Here is a 23,147-nt window from a genome sequence, read left to right on the forward strand (position 1 = left end):
GCGAAATTTGTAAACGGAGCAACAAAAACATTGAAAATATTTTGTAAACAAATAAGTTGAGAAGAAATAACATAAAAAACAATTAAATCGCCGTCGGGCAGGTTTGGAATTCCCTTTTCCGCTGCTGCTCCCAGACTTAATTACAAAATATATTGGCCTCAATAAATTTGGCTTCAGTTTGGCGAATTGGACGAACTGCGATCTGGGCGAGGCGGTCGAGAGGACCTTTCCCAAGTATTTGTGGGATTGGCTTCGAGTCGCCGACGGTTCGTTCAACTGCTGTGGGTGAGTGGTCTGGGGTGTATGACTGACCACCGATCGATTACAGTCCTAGAGACTTCCGAGGGGCTGCAATCCCCTTTCATAATACGGCTTTCGGAGAACAGATCCTCAACTGCCTGATTAGTCACACGACTTGCAATTTCTTTTGAAATTACCAGGAACAATGGAAAATCTTGTCCTCGGACACACATAATTGCATTCATTTATCCTGCCAGGCAGGGCAGGTAAGGACGAGCAAGAGGGCTCAGGTGAAGCAGATGGCGGCGACCACCGCGATGCGAAAACAGGCGGCAGGTGCGCGAAACTTCGTTCGCAGCAGTCGGCACAACTGCGGGCCGAGGTTCTTCAACCTTAGCTGCAGGACGCCCTCCGACGGGCTCATGTAATTGCCCTTTTGGAGGAGAAGGACCATCTGCTCCGCCGATTGTCGAATGTTGAATGCCGAATCTTGAATGGAGCAACACGTGGCAGGTGCGAGTAGCACGACTGCGGCCGAAGCAGCTGCAGTCGGGACTTGCCCTGTAATCCTCCAAGGTTCAGAGGGTTTTGATATGTTTAGTCCTTCATCTACATAGGGAGTTGCATCCTATGAATATTGATCTTGATAGCACTTCTAATTTCAAGCAAATCCAGCACTGCATTACAGGTAATTCGGTGGGTATGAAGCTCCTTCTAGGGTATCGTGTAGTTGTTTCTTCCGATCGCCTCTACCACCTCGATTGCATTGTTTGGCTTTCTGTTTGCTTATGTGGCTGCAGCTGCTACCCATAATAAGGAGAGCCGCTGCAAGGATCAAGGATCGTTGGACCTGGACAGCACCTGTCCTTCTGTTTCCCCCTTTCGGTAGTACAGTTTTTCGGCATGGCTTCAACTCGGGGACTTGACTCGTGTTAATTATTAAGGGGACTTTGGCAATAAAGTGCCACTTTTCATGTACAAATAGTGGAGCACTTTCTTGTTAAGATATTTCGCCACAGATCATGTAACCTTGAACTGCAATGGGCACTTCCTCGCCAATTTTCGGCTTGCCAGTTCAACAAATCATACCATTCATCAATCTGGGCTGCAAACGGATCGCCGACATGCGTCACGGAATGTCAAGCGAATACAAAGTATCTAGTGGGCATGTGACAAAATTTCGGCGAATGGGAAAAACAAACTGCACGCTGAACTAGCAACCCACTCGTGAAATATTAGCAGAAATGTTTGTTTTTCTGATCTTCTGAGGTGATAGCCTGCACCCCGGGCATAGGAAGTATGAATGGTACGAGCAATTATGAATCTAGAACGGAGAATACTATGTGGACCTGCCACCCTACAGCCCATCCCTGTCCCCGTCTCCGCTAATGTTCGTATCGGAGTGAATGAAGTCTGCGAATGCCGTTGTGTATTTCACTCACGCGCCTGCCAGCAGCAATCACTCATTTCAGTTGCCCCTGCCCGTCTGCAGGCCCAGCCCCTTGCTCCCGCCCCACCAGATAGCCTCTTTCCGCCGCCCCCTGGCTGCCTTATCCTAAAACGTGTCATCATGGCTTTTCCTCTCGCCACTAAGTCAATTAGTTTGGCTGCTTGGGGCTACCCTTCTCTGGGGGTACCCTAGACCGTACATGGGCTCCTGAAAGTTATAAAAATATAAAAACAAACAGTATATTTTACATTTTTACATTTAGTACATTTTTCACTGGATGCACTTTCTGGATCCTTTCATTAAGTGTCCCCTTCGTTCTGGAAGAGTATTCGCCATTCCCCCTCTTGTAGCTGCCCAGCTTCCCTTCCTTGTTTGTTTTCTTGTGGGATTTGCACCAATGTAGGCCAGGAATGACGCACAGTTCCAAATGGACTATCGCACCAAAATATCTAGGTAGCAGCCGGACGGGGAAGACTAACAACGCCGACCAGTGACGGCCTGTTCCTCTTTATTTTTACCATATTTATATTTTTTTGGTGTCGCCACGCACTGCAAAAGTCTCCCGTCACTTTCCCCCATTTTTCTGGGTCTACGGAGCGTCGAAAGACGTCAAAATATTTTTAGCTGGCGCCGGAAATGCGAAAGCCTTTTTGGTATTTCTACATGTTCTCTATATGTTTTGGCCTTCTGCGTGGAAGGGGTTCACGGAACCTGCTGGCTGGCTCAGTGTATTTTTGGATAATCACGCGGATAATCGCAGCCGTCATACGCTTTAGAACTCGAAATAGAATCTCAACACGGTCGCTTTTCTGTTAAATAATAGTGTTTAGCATATGCGAATGTGTACATACTTAGATATACAATTTATTTATTCGATTTACAGTAGTCTCTTTGGAAGGATCTCCCCAATATCTGGTATTCGGGATTACTTCTCCAACGGAGCACCAGCCAAGACCTATTTCTTCCGACAGCCCTTTGTGATTTCGGCCATGACGTGAGTGGAAAGCAGCAGTGACAGGCAAAAGTCTTTCCAGCAATATCGATTCCCCCACTTCGTTCGAGGATAAAGGATACTGGGGGCAAACAAATGCTGTGGAGAGGGCGAAATGAGGAAACCAAATGACAACTCATTCGGAGCTGCAATAAGTCACCCTTCTCCCAGAAAAAACCGGATATGGAAGTTGACTGTTAAAGTTTAGCGCCAACAGGCAACAGAAAGGGAAGCGAAGGATTATGTATGTTGGGAGTACAAGTGGGACGTGAGCTGCGTTAAGTTACAGCGAGGCATGCAGCCGAGCCCTGTTCAGCCCTGGATGGACTGACTGGGCTATTAATTTGGAGGCAAACAACGCACGAGCCAGGAATTAGGCATCCGAGTGCCTGGAAGTGCGGCGGAACTCGACTCGACTTGGAGGAAGCCCCGATGTCAAATTTGTGAGCGAGTGCAGCGGCTGATAAGATTTATGGGACAAGCCTGGGGAGGGCGGAGGACCGGAAGCAACAGGACTCTGCACCCGCCCACCCCAGGAACTACACATGGCTGGGGGAGGCAAAGCCCACGACCTCGCCGAATGACAAATAAAAGATTTTTATTATCGCATTATGCGGCAGCAGATTTCCCTTAGATGTTGTCCTTCCGTCGCAGGGCCATTGTTTTCTTGTGGGTTTCGGGGTCTGGGGGAAACCAGCTAGAGATGGGAATATTTTTGGGAGCTTAAAAGCAGGAACAGCAAAGGACAAGCGCTTATTGTCGGAAGAGATGAAATATGGAGTCCATTCCAATAGATTCTCAGAAGATCTCTATCGAGATGCGGAGTGACATTGCCAAAAGTCTGTCGAACACTTTCGTGACTCGGTGTTAATTAAAATAATTTGATCCCAATAGCGAGTTTCGGCGCCTTTCACAACTGGAAGTCTACTTTCTCGAACGGCTCATCTCCAGCAGTGCCGAGTATTTCTCGCTGGACTAGTTTTCCTTGTGCTTTTGTGTACTTAAGCCTCCTTTTGGGCTCGGGCCCTGTTTGACGAGGCAGGTTGAAATTCAATTTGCGAAATGAAGTTCTGGGCGCACAACAAAGGCGGCTGCCTTTCCAGCCTCATCCCGAAGATCTTCCCGCCCATTAACTGAGAATGGGAGAAGCAGGGGATAGGTATAATACTCCTCCTGTTGCCCGGCAATGCAGTTGCCCCTGTCAATTCGCCGCCATGCGTCGCTGCCAAGATTGATGCCACACGCGGCGTATACTTAATGTGTCCCTTGCTCTTGCAGTGCCACATGCATGTTTATGTTCTGTATTTACGGTATATAGGGCAATGCGGCGGCTCCTAATGTGCCGGTAAGCAGTGGATGCACAATTGGAATGGTCAACGGAGCGCAGTGTCTGCGGGCACCGAGTGGAACGGCTTGGAAGATGAACACTAAGTGGCAAGCGTTGGAGGAAGTGCGGGGAGGAACCTTACAAACTGGGGCAGGAGCATATCCTCTGCAATCTCTGTTCCAATGCAGATTTCCTTCACGACTGATCTAGTGCCGGGGAGGAACTGTATACACCTTTTCCGAAACCGATCTCCAGCCTCATACCTCGTCGTGTTCGCATTCCATCCAAGGCCTCCCCAGATCCGCTTCCATCACCGTCAGCATCAGCCTCTCCCCTCACCTGTGACGGCAGCGATCGCCCCAACTACACTCGCAACTCGCAACTCGCAACTCTACTCTGACAAACCGCCACTTTTCAATGAATTCGAATCGTCATTGACACAAATAGCTTTCAAATTGCACATGTTGAATGGGTTCAATGGCGCCTGGGCTGAGGCGACGGTGGGGGCGGGGCGGGGTGGCAGTTGCATCGCTGGGGCGTGTAATTGTTGCTGCTGCAATAGAGCAGCGGCTTCAGCGGAAATTCCGAAAATAGCTACTTGCTGTACTGAGAGTTTTGACCAAAAGCAGCGACGCCTCTGTTTTCATATTAAATAAAAATATTTGTTACAGAATTGCTGCCTCACTGTGGTTGCAAGAGATCGCTGCTGCATGCCCCAAGGTGGTTAGACTAGCCGAGGCAGTTCGCCGGCCGTTTAGCTGCTTGCCACAACAAGCTTCATGCCACAACATCGAAAACAACCGCAGCAACATTCGCCAGCAGTTGCAAGTTGCAACCTTCCCTCCGCCAATCCAATCGAGCCTAGTGCCTCCCGCCTCCCGACTCGCGACTCGCGCCCCCTGCATCCCCCACGGGGCTCACCTGGTCTCACCTTGCCACCCCTATCCCCCACCTGTGCCCGTCCCTGTCTCGCATGGCCACAGACGACGGGCTGCGGGCTGGCCGTCCCACTCGCACACTCACAATGACCCAGTTTCCAAAGCGGAATGTAAACAAATTTGACCTGGAAAAAAGAGTTTTTGTTTTGTAAACAAACCGCGGCTGAGACTGAGACTGAGACTGCGACTGCGACGCCGAAGCTAACGTTGACGTTGACGTCGTCGCAAGCGACTAAGGTGGCTTGAACGAACTGCGTTTTGGGCCACAATAGAAGCAGCCGTATTCGCGAAAATGGCTGACAAAGCCATTTAGTTGATTACACTGCTGCTGAAAAATTGAGAAACAACTGCCGTTTGGGGCAAAATTAATGGTGTTATATGCAATAAGCTATTTGCTTTCCAGTTCTCTAAGCGCTAGCAGATCCAAGCTCCTAGTATTACAGTGTCTGAGCTATGACCTCTTCTCTTCTCTCTTTCCCAGTGGCCTGCGATGATCTCATAACTCGGTGAACTCCCTGACCCCCACTTTCACTATCTGCCGTCAGAGCTCTCTGTTGTCGGCGCTTCAAAAATTTCTCACATTTATTACCAGTTTTTTCTAGCGTTTTGGGGATTTTCCCATAATTTGTTGTTATGAGCCATTTTCTCCCCGGCTTGTTGTGTTTTTATTCGTTGGCATTAACATGAAAGAGTTTGGAAAGCAGAAATATTAAATTCCAAAGAGTTAAAATAAGTATTTTCTTGCTCCTTGGTGGCCTTTGTATGTACTTTCCCCAATAAGTATAATTTTCTACACCAAAATAAGGAGGAATTGGAGGTTCTACCCTAGTTATACTCCGAGGTATAAAGGGTTGCACCCTTTGACAACTTTCCAGATATCTTTGGGCTGATACCAAAACGCCCATAAGGATCAGCCCACTATATTCGATATTGGTAATACTTATCTTACAAAAAAGACCGCCAATTAACTGCCAGGGTGAGCCTGTCAGTTGTTTGTGGTTTTTAGATTAATCTTAGTCTTCTGGCTATTTGTTATTAGTTTCGAAATAAAGCGAAACAATAATTGCGCCCTTGGAGCTCATCAGCGTCAACAAATCGGGCGAAAAATAAAATGTGTTTTTGTCGAGTTGCTGGCGTTGGGCCTTCGACTGTTTACTTATTAAATTCAAAGGCTCTGGTCCCCATTCTGCTAATTGGCAGCTGCAAAACAAGCCGCCGCCAAAACAATCGGAAAATATGAAAAATAACGAAGCCGACCCAGGAAAATTACCAGAAGGAAGGTGCGAATGTGGTGGGGACTTGGGGCGGTGGGGCTTCTGGGGACGGAGGGGAGTGGAGTCTCGCTAAAAACAAGCAGACATGCAAAAAGGAAATCTGAGGCCGGGCAGAGACTCGTTGGCGGGGCACAACAACGAAGCAGAAGACTGAAAGGCAAACAGCCAGCGCTACAAAAAGCCGAAGAAAAAACTCACAAATGACAACTGCAGTTGCAAAAAATGAGCAGTGTTTTGCGTGCACTTCACTTAGCAACATTGTTGCAGCTGACAGACAGGCCGTGGAGGGGGGGTGCGGGGGAGCACTCCGCTCAATGGAAGTGTATGAATTGCATTTGCGAACAAAAAGTGGCAGAAATGCTGCGCCTGCGCCTGCGCCAGTGGCAGTGGCAGAAAGTGAAAGATGATCGCGATTGCAGGCGAGAAACCAGAACGGCCGGGGCCTGTCAAGGGGGACTGGAGTCGGGCCGAGGGGGGAATGGGTGCAACACAGATCACACAATAGGAGCGTGAGTGGGCAAAATATTGGCTACCCCATAGGTAGGTCGACTACCCTTCTCCAGCAAGACTAGCAGAGGGGACTGAGTCCAATGTATTTCAAATACTATGGGGCCGGGGCTTCCCGTACCAACTAGACAATCAAGTACAGACTGGAGCTGTCTGGTTGTGGCCCAGAGTCGAAAATCCGTTGAAAGGATCACAGAGATCCGGTTGCTAATGACTTTGATGATTTGCAATTGTTGTCTAGCCGAGGGCTGGCGAGTAATTCTGATTTGTCCGGGCCGGAGTCCAGGAGGAGAAGTGGCTGAAGCACAGCCGAAGAGGATCGGGAGGGACGTCATTAACGCATCTTCGTTTTGGCCATCAGTGGCACTAAACTCACTCCGCCGGCCGGAAAAAGGGGCACCGGAGGGCCAGGGACTGACGGCTGGCGGAGGAGAAAAATAAATAACAAAAACCTCAAGCTTAAGCGCTAAAGTTGTTTGCTTCTCTCCGCCTCTTGAGCATATTTCAACTGCAACATTGTTGCGCCACATCCAGACAGACCTGAAGAAGGATCGGCGACCGCTTGTGAGGCGGGGTGATGGGACGTGAGCGTTGAGGTTGCCCGGGAACTCTGACTGATGGATCACTTTGTGTCATGTAGCTGCTAATAGATCTGGCCAACAGTGCCACTAGAAGTCGAGACCTAGTGGAGCAGGAGTGGACAACAGAAGGGGAAGCTACCATTATGTCGAGTTCCTGCTAAAATTGGTTTGTGTCAGGGAGTTCAATGACCTTCTGAAATTAAACCACTTGAAGGACGAAACAACTCCACGTTTCTCTTAAATATTATGTAATAAATATGGATTAAATAGACCTATTCCGACGGCATCCCTTGCAACAAATTCGCGTTTTCCTCGCTGGGCTGGCCCCGGAACTTGGCTAGGTTGTGGGGGTGGGCGAGGGGGAGGGGGAGGCAGCGGGTTGTGGCCGCGCAGAAAAAAAAAACAGAGTTGCTGGGCAGGGGCGGCCGAGCGGTAATCGAGCATACAAGCGCATTAAGCAGACAATTATGCTGCGGCAACATTGTTGCAGCCAAGCGCCGAGCCCCCGCCGAGTCGTTAGCCACGCCCCTCCCGCCTCCGAGATCCGCAGGCTTCACTTACTCCGCCGGCATGAGTGTGTGTTTTTTGTATGCGCAATTTAAATTTAGTCAGCTGGAAAATTTTATGAGGCCGAAGTCATAAAAAGCAACTTGAACGAGAGGCAGCCGCCAGTTAGAGAGACAGCGAGTGTGGCGGAAAAGCGTGCAAGACGGGGAAAGTCCAGAGCGAAGAGACGCCTCGCCTCGTTAGGCGAAGATTCGTTAGAGACGGCTTGCAATTATGTGCGACATCATTAAGTCAACGTGCGCCAATATAAATAAATACACTATATTTTGCTCTGCCAGGAATGTCATCTCCTGCACACCTAGCCACTCTTAGGCGGTTGGCCACTTTTAGATAATCAAACCCCAATACCAATCCCGAACCAGCCCCAGCCCCATTGACATCCTGCCTCCCAAGCCCATCCTCCGCCGATTACGCTGCGTCAACATTTGATATTCATGAGGAAGTCGGAAATATCCAACACGGGGACAGCGTGGGGGAGAGCGTATAAGCAAGGGCAGCACGTCCTTCTAGAGAGAACCTGCAGTGAAAAATTTAAATAAAATCTCAAGCTGCTGTCCCCCCTCCAGTATTTCTGCTGATTTTTCCCCTCTAGCATTCAGGCGAGTCCTTCAGAAGCCACTTTCCACAGTCACCTTGGCTGATTCCGAAATACGGATTACTTATGAAGGCACCTCAGATTGGAAAGATCAACCGTTTGAGGAGCAATGCCCACAAATCGATTAGTTCCTAAGGTCCTATGGACTCAACCTCCTCTCGAAAGCAAACAGCGTGCCCTGTGGTGTGTTGGAGAAAACTTTATTTCTGGATTGTTTTGGATTGGAAACGTTACAAATATGGCGAATTAACTGGGTCGACTTGACGGCTACGCTCTAACATTCATGTACGATATAGATCGGAAACGATGTGAGGTGAGGTGTATCGAGTGTTTATCGAGTGTCGTGTGAAGTAAAACTTACGCACTAATTAGAGTTGTTTCGTTCGGGGTGTGTATGGGTGTGTTGGGGTGTCGGGGGGTGTCTATGGGAATTCGCAAATGCAAAATGCAAACGCAGTCGATAACGCTGTTGGCCACATCCTTGAACTATTTGCAAGCACACACTCATAGCCCTACACTCCGAACTGGCACAATCGCTCACTCAGACACGCACACAACTAAGACGTTACTCATACGACCCGTATGCACGCTAGTTGTTTTCCTTTCGTTCTCTGGATCCCCCTGGGTCCTCCTCCGTCTCTGCACCTCGACGCCTTTTGTATCCTCTGCCTACTGCTCGTCAGGATGCAACCAAGTGTTATGCAACCGCCTAAAGGACTTTATCGTGTGATTTCTTTGGTGATTTGCGTTGTTTGAGTTTTGATTTTCAGTGCGCTGTGGAGTGGTGAGTACTGCTCCTTCGCCCTTCCCCTCCTCCGTAGGAATCCTGCACCTTCCGGGACTGGAGCTGGGGCTCCTTAGAGCAGATAGCATTTCCGGCGCCAGCAGGAACAGGTGCAGTGCACATGGCGATAGTAGCGGCAGAGGCACTTCAGATACTTGTAGCCAGCGCAGCAGTGGTGCGAGTGGGAGTGCGAGTGGTAGTGGCTGTAGCAGGAGCTGTCGTGCAGACAGTAGGAGTAGCAGCCGCAGTCGCACATCTTTCCAGATGATCTCTTCCTTCTGTCCTTGCTGGAGTAGCTTGAGTTTGGTGGATGCTCTGGCGCTGGATTTCTGGAGCCGCGGGTGTCCCAACTTCCTGGCTTGCTGCTGCCGAACTGATTTCTGGTTTCTGGCCAACGCTCCGACTTCCAGCTTGGCTTAGGTTAGTTTGCCTCGAAGGCCCTAAATTTGATGCGGTCGCCCCGGGTTACCGGAGTTTGGTCGATTCCGGAGCCACATTTGCGTATTTGGGTGGCCAACATTCGTACCACGAACCGAGGCACTGTGCCCCAATATGGGTTAGTGCTGTTGTTGTTATGGCAATTCATGTGGAAATCATGTCAATTGATTATGGCCACCATCGCAGCCGTCTCCGCTGTAGATACGACTATTGTGCGGTGGGTACCGCCAGTAGAGGCTTTCTTGGCTAATGCTTGCGCAAGCCAAGGTTTGGGTTTCCAGTTTCCAGGGTATTCTCTCGTCTCTAGCGCTTTAAAAAAAGTGTCCCCCGTGGGCTGCCTGGCACAGCGCACTTGGCTCGAATCGAGTATGATTAATCGCCGATTTTATGGCCGAATATTTGGTTATATTTCTGTGCATTAGCTGCCGACTGCCCGAAATAGACCTGGCCGAATGCAAATTCATGCCTGACCCCCATTTGCCGCTAGTATTAGTCACCAACCTCCTCGGATCGCCATTTAGACAGATGTGTGTGTTTAGGCGTGTATCTGCAGCTCGGCGCCGCTCTCTGCTGCTGCGACTGTGTTGCAATCGATGACACATGCTGCGGTTGCAGTAATGACGTCACCGAACCGACAAGCCACACGGCGTATGAGTTATTTTGTTTATGCGTTGCATGCAATGGACTATCTGGGGCTTCTGGGAATGAGATCAGTTCCGATCGGAATGCACTAGGTGAGGTCACCCACAGACTGCTTGCATTTAACCCCTGACCTGTCTCTGGCCGACTGCCGCATTCGTGTAGGCTATCGTCGATCTTCGTTTAATATCGCTACTTTTTGGGGGAAAGCACTTTATCCCCCGTTTAAAGTCCAATTAAATTTAAGGTCAGAGGCAAGGCGAAAGGGTGGCCTGCTCTGGCTGTTGCTTTCAAGTGTCCTCGTGCGCGGAAAAAGCCTCTGCACACGTATCCCCGGTGGCGGGAAGTTTTGTCAGCAAGCCAGGTCTGGTTAAAAATAAAAGGGCTCGTGCTGGGCTGTGAGTGGAGGGTTTCAGCAGTTTAGTTCGAGTGCCTTCGAGTAACGCCTGAAGTACACGGGGAAGGCAGCGACGGTCAGCGGACGGCTCGGATTGGGGAAGCAATCGCGGGTCCTTGACAGGATTGCAGCCGCAGGATGGTGGCACGAGCGGAGACAGGAAGTGCCGGCTGTCAGTATGCGGCAAGTAATGGTGTTGCGTGTCGTTTTCGCCACAATGTGGCGCTGATAACCGGAGTCAACAACGGACAGCTGACTGGGGTACCTAGCCAAAAAACAAAAAGGAAAGTCTCCAAAAAACTGGCGATATAAATTGCAGAAATAATGCACTAAGGGAGTCAGGAAACTGTTTACTGCGCGAGGAAGCCCTTTGGGTGACAATCTTGTGTCTGAAAGTACACTATTTTCAACCTCTAACTGGATTCGACCCATTTTGTTGTTGAATTTGACCAAAAATATCTACGACACCTCGTGCGGTCAGTCTCCCTCCTCCGCTTTGCTTCTCCCCTCGCTTTTGAGAAAGCCCCAGTATGACCCCTTTCCCCAGCCAACTTCCACTTTGCATTCGCCGACGATTCTTAATTCTCGATTCTGGGCTGCATGTGGCACGCAAGAGGTCATTAAAAAGCACTAAAAACGCAACACTCGTAAAAACGATCCAGCTCTTGCCCCTTTTCCGCAGTGGCTCTGTCTTAGTCACTGCTTCCTCTGTCTAGTGAGTATTCCTGACTCCCGGCCAATGCCCGATGCAGCAAGTCATAAAGAAGTGGAGTCTTGTAGCATAGTTTTAAATGTTTCATTGCGCATAATAAGCCTCATAATAATCCTCGACACTTGGACAATTAAATAATTTAGGAAGAACAATCGCAAGGAGCAGATTCACCGTCTATTTAAATAAGCAGGTATGTATTTGGGGGGACTGGGGACTTGGGTTCGTCTGCAGAAACTGCATTCCGCCACCGCTCCCAAAATGGAAGAATTCCAAGACTCCAGACGGGAGGACGTACGGGGGAGGGCTATGCGCATGCGTAGACTCTTCAAGAAGCTGCTTCTGCCTTTTATCAGCTCAAGGAGCGGCGGTCGCGCAACTCATGCCAGATTATCACACACTCCCAGGTCCCGTGATGTCTACTATCACATTTGCTCGCCCAGTGACCCGAAAGAACCCCGACCCGACTCGCTTGCCTCAGCTTGTTTACAGTGCTGTAATGGAAACTTTTGAAAAATTTTCCACCAATTCCCGCGCCGGGAAAACTACCGAAAAGAAGGGAAGCATTGTGCAACATCAGTGGAACTACATAAGTGCCAAGTGGGTAAGTTTCCGTTGGAGCTCGAGTTCAAGCGATATTTGAATTATAATAACAATTATTTGCACAGCTCATTAGTAGGGGGTTGGTGGCAGACTAAGCTGTGCGAGGTGGAAGTATTTTCAGGCACTTTATGTGCATTTAAGCAAGCCGAAACTGAAATTGAAACGTTCAACAGAAAACAAAAGCTGTCTGAACCCACAAATCATATCCCAAAGGTCGCAGTAAAGATTCAGAAAGTGGGCTTTGGTTATCCGCCACAATTGAAGTGCGTGAAATGTATTCACTTCGGGTTTGTTTTGCTTTTATTTAACTTCTTTAAGTGGGCTTTGGCGGATTCATTCACCTTTTAATCAACAAACCAGTTTCGCTTGTTTTTATCGTGTCGTGCGATGATTTGGCTTTTGGTTTGCCAAAACGAATTTCCTCTTTTTGCGAGTGCCGCGAGTTCATGAAGCGACACAGCAGAGCTCAAAAACAGTTTCAATAAATTTTAATGTTTTTTTAGCTGCCAGAATAGAGTCAGATCGACGTCCAAGCCCTTAACCTTAATGTTAAAATAGGAACGTGACTCTGAGCCCTTCCAACTAAAAACATTTCTCTTCTCCAGCCATCAGTTATCCCACTTCGTAATGAATGAACTGGGACAGATTTCGGTTCAAATTCAATTGTATTTGAATCGGTTCGAATGGGATTCCTGTTGGTACTCCGCGCCGATTACCCCACGGCTGGTAGCTCTCGATAATGCGAATCCGCCGAGTGGTTGGTGGCCTTTTATCTGTGTGGGTCTCTCAAGTACGTGGCCTGAATGAAAAGTCCAACACGAGCGAGTGCTGTTTTTCGCTTTTTGTATTGGCACTGACTTGATTTTTTCGCAAATTATCTGCAACTTAACATCTACCACAGAAACAGAAACAGCAACAAGACAGACAAACGAACTTCATGAATGAACCAGGCTGACTGAAAGCCAGAGAAAAAATGTCAATACCGAAAATATGTTTTGTTGCTTTCCTTCATACTTATTTTTATTTGGAGAGAGCTCGAGTAGTTTCGACCACAAGTGGGTTTTGTTTTCGAACTGTATCTGCTGGTTTCGAGGTAAGTGGAGCTCGAGAGCTGTGAATGCATTTCAATGATGAGAAAGTCGATTCAATTCAAATGGAATCGGTTTCTGGGAAGGTAATTGCTTGGCCCAAAACATCCATCCAGTTGAAACAGATTTGAAATTTTATCAAACAGCTAGTGCTTTATTTTTCCCCCTTTTCAAAAACCATCCTCTTGGACGTCTTAGATAGTTTGTAGTTTGAATGGCCAAGCTCGGCGCGGTGTCCCCAACTATGAGCTCTTGGGCAAGTTTCCGGTTTCTGGATTCGTTGTAAAAAAAAAAGAGACCCGGCTAGCGACATCGTAGAAAATAAACACATTTTTTGTACGTTTCGGTATTTTTGGTTCACACGTGCGGGGGTAATAAACTTCAAATGACCGAAACTGAATGAAGCTCAGCGCAGACATTAAAGTGGGCCTGGCCACAATCGAGTCAAGTGTTGAAGCCAACACTCGCGCGATCCGCACTTAACGATACAGAAACACTAATAGAAACAAAGGCTTACCAACGGAAAAGCCAAGCACAGCATAACAAGCCAAAAATTGTTTAGAGCCCGCTCGTGTTCCCCAAGCTCTTATCGCTTGTTTTGCCTTATTGATGTGTCTTCTGTTTTTATTATTGTCGAATTTTAATTAAGCCAGGCTCTGTACGCGACACGAGCACGATTAATCCGTTTATTGGCTATTAGGTTCAACGCCTCTTGCCGGACTCCCTGTTGTGCAATAACTACAAAACTAAATAACTAAAACTAAGCCTGGTCAGTAGGCTTCTTTTAAAGTTGAAAATATTGCGTATACGCGACATTTAATGTTTTAGATTTCGGAGCGCTTAAGCGTCCATTTTGAACGGAATTCCACCCCTCGAGTCGTAAAAATTAATTTATTAATAACCCTTTCGCGGCTCATGGAAGCTCGTTTCCAGGGTGGGTTGATGGCCATAAAATGGAGTGACATGAGCAGAGTTTGGCATTCTGCTGACACGTCACTAAGGACTTCTGGGCCTGCCACTTGCACCTTATCACCTATTAGGGACACTGCTAACGATAATGCTAACGTTCGCATCCTGCACAAGGATGAAGGCTCAGCCCAATAATGATAATGTGTACAAAGACATAGTAATGGGGGCAGGGGATATGTAAAATTTAAAATATAATAATTTGATAGTTTACTCACAGGCTTCAGTGTCACTTCTCCCAAACACCCATTTAAAGTTTGTTTGACTTTCACTTTTACTACGTACTAGGGCATCGCTAATAATATCCAGGTTGGCTTTTAGTGGCTGAACCCCCTTCGAAGGATGGATCGAAGTGTAGGCCTATTGGAGGCGCATTAAACTTGATGGTCCACTGAAGTTTCTATCAGAAAGTATGCATAGAATGTCTCCCCAGACTCCCTTTGCTGGGGTGGCTTTGGGTCCTTAATGTGGGGCATTGGTGTATTAAAACTTTATATGCATTATAAAATTGGATTTTATGCCACTCCTGGAGTTCCATTAGTCCTTGCTCTCTCCCAGAAAAGGGGGACAAAAATAATAATAATAATATTGTTTGTAGTCGATTGCGTGCCGAGGGAAGTTAAGTGTTTGTATCCTGTTCCCAAACAACTTTCCCATAAAACGTCAAATATATCCTAATACTAGGTACTCGTAAAAACTTGCCCCACCAGAGCCGAAGTGCACTAACATCCTTTTATTAATAAGACGGAAGTCTGTAAGCTGCCTTTGGATTCAGTTCAAGTATTGTTTGTTTCTGGTATCCAAAAAAAATGTCGTGTTTTATAACAAATAAAATTTTTATTTTTATTGCATCCGCTCCATTTGTTTTTTTACTGTAATGGCGAAGTATCTATCAAACGAAGTGGAGAATTCGAGTGCCATGAATGGGATTTCGACAGCTTTGATAGATCTGCCCAAGTACCAACTTTCACTAGACTTTCACAAGGACTAAAGCGTGTCCTTAAAGTTATTAAAGGAAATTTTAAGAACTCGCTCTCCGCTTCTCAATAGGTCGAACAAAACAAGTCAATTAAGAAGTCGACTTCCAACTCATTTGTATGGCAGAAACACCTGTTCTTCGCCTTCGTAGTTCTCCATAGTGTCTTTGCTGAAAGTATCTCATAAATGTGCATGCGAACAACACTTGCAAAATTGGCACAAAATATCAGAGCAATAAAATTTCTTACAGATGCTGTAAAATTTCGGTTGACCATTGACTCGAGGAGACTGCACCCAGCCGAACTCGTTTTATTTTGTAATTTTTAATGTTTTTACGAGGCCATAAAATTAGCATCGGCCTCACTAGAGAGAGTATTTAACATGTCCGGGAGTACTTCGAATAAAGGCACGAGGAGGATGCGGGTTCGGAACGGCCATAACTCATGCGACAGTGAGATGCGAGCGCTCAGATAGGCCGGGGCAAATGTAATGATGCTGCATGGGGCGCAGGATAAGGAAGGACCCGGCGTCAGAGCGGCCACAAGGACAGGACTCGAGTCGTCTGAACGAGGCACTTAAGCAGAGTCTACTGCAGCCTACTGCAGACAACGGCATGGTTTTGAATTATGAGGTCGCCGATAGAGACGGAATCGTAAAACGGGCGATCATGATCGTAATACAGTGATTGGCAATCTAGATTCTAGGACATAAGCTTTCTGGGCATTTCTGAGAACCTTTTTTTGATATGTTGGACGAGTTGGAAAGTTATAATGAAAAATCATGCAAAAGTGGGCCATCGCAGTTTTCAGGGACCTGTGCTTCCAGCAGACAGGTGCAAAGCTAGTAGTGTCTATGTCTGTGAATGCATTTTTAGTATTCTTTCTTTCACCCCCGCACCCATCGCTGTGCAGCCAACTCTGGCCGGGACGCCGGCGGCAGAGAGTCGGCGTAATAAACCAATAAAACCCTGCTGCAGCTGCCGGCGTACCCACTTGCAGTTCCAATCAAGTGACTTTTATGGGGACCGCACAGGAGGCGGGGTGGGGCGGGCCCTCGAGGAGGCAAGATGGCGTATAAATTGCCTAGGCCACGGCACGGAGCCAAAAACAAAGCGGACTACCGCAATGGGGGTCTCAGAACATCAGGCTCTTTGGCGGAATACAACCAAACTAAGCCGACTGCGAGTTTCCCTGCCACAGACAGCATGGACTGAAGAAAGTTTAGTATAAACTATTGTAAGAAAGAAAGTAATGCAGCTTTATCACCCGAAAAGTGGTTTAATAAAACATTTTACTTTATGAGAGCAATACTTTGGACATTCTACTTGAATATTTTAAAGCGGTACCTCCTGCTGTAGTAACAAAAGAAATGAAAACATCAGCTTCTTCGGTAACCTGTAATGAGCCGCTTTCTTCACCCAAGAGCTCCCCTCGCTTTTCTGCTTTCCTGGCCACTGCAGCTTTGACTGCCAATGCCGCTACTGCTCCATGGTAAATAGATTTCGATTGCATGCCTCGTCGTGCCGCAGAAGGAAGGTAACATGAAGGGGTCTACGTAGCACAGAGTCCCGGGATCGGGGCCGCCGAGGGAACCGATTGTCTGAGTTGGACGCGGCGCGATTGCTTTAGTCATGGTCTGGGGGCCACGTGCGATAATTATGGTAATATTTGCATTTGCGTGTGGCTCCGTTAAACAGTTGAGTGAGTTGCTGGGCGCCAAGCGGCGACTATCGACCGCCGATTGCCCAGTTGGCTTTGTTTTCGGGGTTCGTCCCAACTTCCACCCCGACTTCGAAGTAACTTCCAAGATCCCGGTTCCCCTACCTCGTTTAATGGCCTTTTAACCAGCCGGTTCAGGCCCAATTCGCTAATTTGCTAAAAGCCAGCCTCTTCCATCTGCGAGCTTTCTTCTAACTTAAATAACAAATTACTCAATTATTGAATCAGTCATTCGATGGTAAATCAGAAGGCCATCACTCAATCAAGATATATTGTTACACTTTTAAACACAGTTTGGTGGAGAATCGATATGCGAATCGTTGTAGGTATTCCGCTTGAGAATCGGATGAGTATTGCCAAAGATCGGGCATTCGCAAGGTCCATATTGTCCTCCCCATACATTTTTATAGGGGCTCCCTCAGAAATTTTGACAACAAATCTAAAAAAAAATTTGGTCCTAGCTTTTAATGCAGATTGGTGGAAAATAAATCTACGAATCGTTGAGGGTATTTCGCTTGAGGATCGGATGAGAATTGGCAAAAATATAGAGTTCGCAGGGGCCTGTTGTCCTCCCAACATATATTCTAAATAGTCTTGCATATTTATGTTCAGAATTTATGCATTATATGATTTAAATATCGTGTCTAAGGGTTCCGTTTTTCCTTTCACCTTAGAATCCGCATACAGTCTGAAAGTCGTAAACTATACATAATCTCGGGTTGACGCCATTTAAACGCCACCATCTAAAACGAGAATATAATCAAAGAAGACCTGGCTGAATTCTTCTCGGCTCTACCTGCGGCAGGTCATTGCATGCAATTCTTCGTTCCCTCCTTGTCGCTTCCTCGCCCTCCTTCAGGTTACTCCGATCCTGTCCACTTCGATTACAAACTGTTGAATGAATTCCACTGGATGCTTTTCTTCCTCTCGTCCCGTCCAGAGACGGTCCGGAATGGTCCTTCTTCGAGGAGCTATGGGGACCAAAAATTCGATTCTGCTTTGAGTTGCCGCCAATGGAATTCCGAGAAGGATTGCTCCTCTCCCTTGCACTTTCCATCTCCCACTGGCTGACCGCTTCCTTTTTTATTGTTCTGTTTTCATTTAAAGTATTTTATGGCATTTTGTTTTAGTCGCCGCTTCATTATGATTTTTATGGCCACTTAAGCCAGGCTAACCTCTCTCTTGGAGCCTCTTTTTTCAGCCTCTCAGGTGGGAGGAGGAGTGCTTCAGCCCTTGCTAAGATCTTCGGCTTTAATGGTGGAACACCCCCAGGTAGGAGTAGAGTCCAGAAAGCTTTTGCGTCCCGCCAGGTTATTGCCCTTTCGGCCATCAGATATCTCTCAGAGTATATCCTTCGGCCACATTGCAACTGCCATGTTTTCCGAACTATACCTCGCTGTTAACTCGAGGCAACTATATTTAATAGACTTCTATACTAGCTCTGCCTTCAATGATCATCTGCCTTGCAATTCGATCTAAAAACTGGCAATTCCTTACACAAGCTCACCTACCAAATCGAGCACATACACGAGAAAGGAATTAAAAACACATAAATGTCACCTTTGAATAACTTTTTGTTTTATGGAGCGTCAGTTTTCGGACCAAGGCTAAAAAAACCAAGAGGTAGAAGAGCCAGAGAGACAGTCGGGCAAGGGCAAGGGAGTGCGGAGTCTGAGGAAGAAATTCAACGCAGGCGCACGGACAAATACAGATACAGCTGCTGCCACGGCAGACGATGCCTGCTGAACTTGACAATGAACTCCCGGTTGACCAAATTCGAGGGCAAACAACAAAAGGTGATTTACCTTTATCCTTTCTCTTTAAGGAGCTGACTCGAGATGCTGCTACCTAACAATAGACGCCGATAGACAGTCACAGATACAGATACAGATACAGGCCAGAGATACAGATGCGGGAGACTGGCGCAATCTTGAGCTAAGCATTTCCGACGAAATCCATTCAGACGCACTTCGCACATTAACGCCCTGGATCTAAACACGAACTCGTATTCTATCATGGACCTGAATCCTCCCGAGCCTCGACCCATGTCCTTCCTTCTTTTGTGCTTCTTACTAGTGAAATCCCAGAGATATCTGCGAGGTAGCAGAGCTGCAGTCGTGTCGATTCTGGGAACTGACCGTCGGTCATTTCAAAAGCGTGCCGGGGTTCGAGACGAAAACAAATAAGAAACTAAACGGGAGGAATGAAAACGAAACAAAATGAATGCATCCGTCGTCGCTCTTAATTAATATCAGAGTTTTTGTCAATGAATCGATAATTCCCAGCAAACGATTCAATCAAGAGATGCGGCGGGAGGAAAGTAGGTTTCCATAATTCCTGATACACCATTCCATATCCACATGGTCTAATGAATAGTTCCCATGGCCACTCTACCGAATTTGTGTACAACTTTTACAAATTGCTGCCCACTGATAGATACCATAAATATTTGTGAACTCTATGCTGGCCATAAATTACGTCGCGCAAGGATGGCTTCGGTTAAGTGAACCCAGAAGTAGCTCCCTTCCTCCGAAGCCTTCCCTTCCCCACTTGCACTATATATCACCCCTGTCCACCCTCTGGGGCGGCTCGATTAGCGATAATATCTCGTCGCATTGTCATAATTCTTGGCCTGGCCGAGAAGAGCGCACAAAAACCCATTAAAATCTCAATGCCACGCTGTCCAGACTCAGTGCCCGCCACTCCCCCTGGGCCCGGCTTAGCCGTCTTCTAATCATCTGCCAATGGCAATGACAATGGCCCCTCGGAGCCAAGTTTGTTTACTGACCAGAGGCTGCTGCTGCGGCTTCTGTTGATATATTGAAATGTTTTATGTTTATCGAATGGCATCATCTAATTTTCATTAACTTTGCTTCTGCTCGGAGGGTCTTTGAACTCGCGACCTTTGTCCAGCTTTCCAGAGTTCAAAATAAAGCGTTTCAAAATTAATTTCAAGAGTTATGGATCTAGGTATAGCTGGTCTAATCGAACCTACTTCAATAGAGAAACTCCAGGAAAGTATATCCTTTTTGGGGGACCAGTCGGCTGCAACATTATTTGTCAAGTTTTCAGACACATTTGTCAACTGGAAAACCAAACTTATGACACTCTGGCTTTTCAGGGCAATCGCAGCCACTTTGCCAGTTATTATGATTAATTTATTTAACACATTCCAGTGAGCAGTGCCTTTACAAACAGGCTGAAAGAGCCCAGTTAATCAGCCACAACTTCCGTATGATATTCATTTTTTAATCCTAAACAGACCTTCGATGGACTTTTGGAATAAGCTAGTCAAGAATCTTTACAATACTCCGAATTCCTCCTTGAACTAAACAAGTTCATATTGTTTTTATTTAAATACTCATTGTGTATGATGTGCTGCGTTGTGAAAACTTTGCCCGCGATGATCGACGATAACATCGGCTTGACCTCTCCTCAAGTGCGACTGATTTTATTGGAAAAGTTTTCCGGCAGAGGCGTCACCTCTCCTCTCCGTGTGCAAATCATATTTTATGGCCTTCATTATTAGCTAATTTTTATTCCTTACTGCGGAAAACTGCTGTTGCGTCTGCTAAGGACGAAAACTTGGTCCTTGGAGGACATTGTTGCACATTCTCGGGACGGGAACATTTTTCCCAGACTGTCTCACCACTGATAAAAGTTTCTCCTTTCTCCGCCTATTTTTTGTTTTATGAAGCTTGGCGGAGAAATGTTTTATGCAATTGCTAAAATTTCGTGGCGGATAATGAATGATATATTGACTTCAACAATCTGTGCCGGCATGCTTGGAAGTCACTGAGGAGCTACTTGTGGCAATTATTCAAGCTATTTGACAGGCCAAAGGATAAAAAACAGGGACGGAGTAAGTGGCGAGAATTTATTGGTAATTAGGCAAAAGTTAAGACATGCCTTGATAGATGTCAGAAATACTAACTGGCGAAGGGCTAACTTTCAGTTTTTAGTCGAGTTTGACATGTTCCATCATATAATTAGGATTCAATCGAAATCACAAACTGCCCAGCACTAGAGCTGATAATTGTTTTATGAGATAATCCAGCCTTCAATTTGCGACTTTTTTGGGTAAACCTCAGGGCCACGAGGCCAGGGAACCTTCTCGAAGTGGGGGGCCGCCGAGGGGCTCTTGGGCGAAGTCAAAAGCATACAAGAAAGTACACAATCTTGGGCAAACGCCTAATATGCGATTATGGCAAATCAAATGCCCCTCCCGCAGCAACCCAAGGGGCACCAATGGGAGTCGGCGCTGGGGTTTTTCAGCATTTTGCACATCTGTTCGAATCCCATTTTTTCGCCCGGCTTTTGTCAGCCAGACGACGTTGGCGAAGAAAAAAAGCAAGTACAAACTCAAATATAATAAAAACGCAGGGAGCAGTCGAGCATCGTTGGCCGGGGTGGGGGACGAGGGGCAGGGGTGTGGCATGTCTGCTTGCCTGAGGGGATGGACTGCGGGCAAAGGTTACTGACACAGCACGCACATTGACCTTGATCGCAGACAGCGCTGCTTTCTAAGAAGACAGGGGACAGTGTCGGAATTGTAATCAAAAGCAGGAGCTGGGCTGGACTCTCGGCAGCAGGAGACCACAGGCAGACGGAGTGAATTATTTGCAAATTTATGTGTTACCCACCTACCGCCATTTCACATTCGTGTAAGGCCCAAAAGGATGCGGCGGAGAGACGTGGTGAAGTAAACGCGAAAAGGCCCAAACTAGCTCTTAACCCGAAGACGTAGAATACTTATCCGAACTATTTGATGTCCTCCGGGTTCAGCCACTCTAATCTCAAACCCAGTGGAAGCTAGATTGGAAGATTATTGTACCAATTTTTTTTTTCAATGCACATGGGCTTGGGTCAGCGCAGGGTTAAGGCCCGTTGGAAGTGAAACCGAAAACTGGACTTTGGGCTCTGGGCTCTGGACTCTGGAGTCCCTTTTTGAAGTCTGGAGAGAAAGAAAAAGTGTAATAAAACGCTGCGGGAACCAGAGGGAAAAAGGAGCGGAGAAGACAAGGATGAGGTCCTTGGGCAGGAAGCGCTGTCGAGGGTTCGTTAAACTTTCAACGCCGGCGAAGCAAGCCCCGCGTCCTAAGCCCCGAGTCCTGTCTGGCGCTGCTTCAGACTCGGCGGAAGGGAGGGGCAGAACAGGCAGGCTTTCTGGCCACGCACAAAATGTTGACGCACTTTCTGAAAAGTCCTTGGCTCTCAGGTCCTGCTTCCCTCATTTGTATTTGGTGCGTCACTCCTGCCAGCTTGTGGGTATCGTCTGGCGACGAGGCGCGGCGAAATGCGAGTGTGGAGAAAAAAGCGAAACGTAAAATAAAACAACTGAATGGAGAAACAACCACCATCATCGGTGTCGGAGTGGACGGGATGCGCCGAGGAGCAGGAGCATGAGGGGGAGTGGAGTGGGGCAAGCCAGGCAAAGACCCAAAGACACCACGTCCCGCTCTCCATTAGTCCGTGTGCGTGGATTCCGCCTCCGATCCGCCCTGTAGCCGCCACCTCCTCCTAGTCCACCGTAGAGTCTAGAGCTCCTTCAACTTCCAGTTGCGTAAGCACTTCATTCAATTCAAATTCCTTCAGGTCTCCCGTCCCACAGCCCCTCGCTTTAATTGTCCCCAGTGCCGGATCTCGGGACAGACTTCTCCGATAAACAAAATCAGAAATGCTCGCGCCAAAACTGCGAGATTCGAAATGGCAACTGCCATTTCATCATCATCGGCGACTGGTGTGTTTCTTTGTTCCTGGATTGCAACGCCCCGCAACTGTACAGCACATGTGGTTTCTTCCGCCTTCAGCCTTCCCAGTCCCAGTCCCCCTTGCTCTTCCCCTTCATCCTCCATTAACCCTTGCCACCACACTGCTATGGCGCATCCCTCGCCATTTTGCTGCACGCATTCTGTGTTTTGTTTGCCGTTTTCTGTTTGCTGTTTGCTGTTGTTGCTCTTTGCTGTCCACAAATTAGCAGTCGACGACCCCAATATCGGTTTACGACCAGAGCCAGAAGGTACGAGTGTGTTGAAGGTCTGCGATTTCGGCAGTCAGGGGGATGCACGGGGCGGCCTGGGCTGGACCCGATTCCCGTTTCATCCTCACCTTGTCTGCCGACCAGACAGCGGAGAGCCCAGAGCCCTGTCGCACTTGGCTGGCATGATGTTGCCACAGTTTATAGCCGTTCGCATGGCGCTCAAAGTACATTGCTACAGTCATCGCACAGTGCGGATCAAGAGAATAGGAACTGAAATACACTCTCAAATGGGACTAGTCCTTCGATTACAGTCAACCTCTTTCATGACATCAGTCAAGTTATTCGAAATGAATCAGTCTCTTCCCATGACACTATCC

At 47.5% G+C, this 23,147-nt stretch overlaps 1 protein-coding gene across 1 annotated transcript; it reads right to left on the minus strand.

Annotated features, from left to right (window-relative positions):
- Positions 1-8,637: 8,637 nt before the first annotated feature.
- LOC6507529 lies at positions 8,638-10,103 on the minus strand. The gene has a single exon (XM_001955827.4). The coding sequence runs from the start codon at positions 9,508-9,510 to the stop codon at positions 9,328-9,330; it is 183 nt and encodes a 60-aa protein (XP_001955863.1). The 5' UTR covers positions 9,511-10,103; the 3' UTR covers positions 8,638-9,327.
- Between the last annotated feature and the right edge of the window lie 13,044 nt (positions 10,104-23,147).

This window comes from Drosophila ananassae, chromosome 2R, assembly GCF_017639315.1.
Source record: "Drosophila ananassae strain 14024-0371.13 chromosome 2R, ASM1763931v2, whole genome shotgun sequence".
NCBI classification, from domain to species: Eukaryota; Metazoa; Arthropoda; class Insecta; order Diptera; family Drosophilidae; genus Drosophila; species Drosophila ananassae.

What these genes read in the sequence shown, in the direction of transcription:
- LOC6507529 (XM_001955827.4), bottom strand. Translation starts at nt 9,510, where the DNA reads ATGTGCGACTGCGGCTGCTACTCCTACTGTCTGCACGACAGCTCCTGC.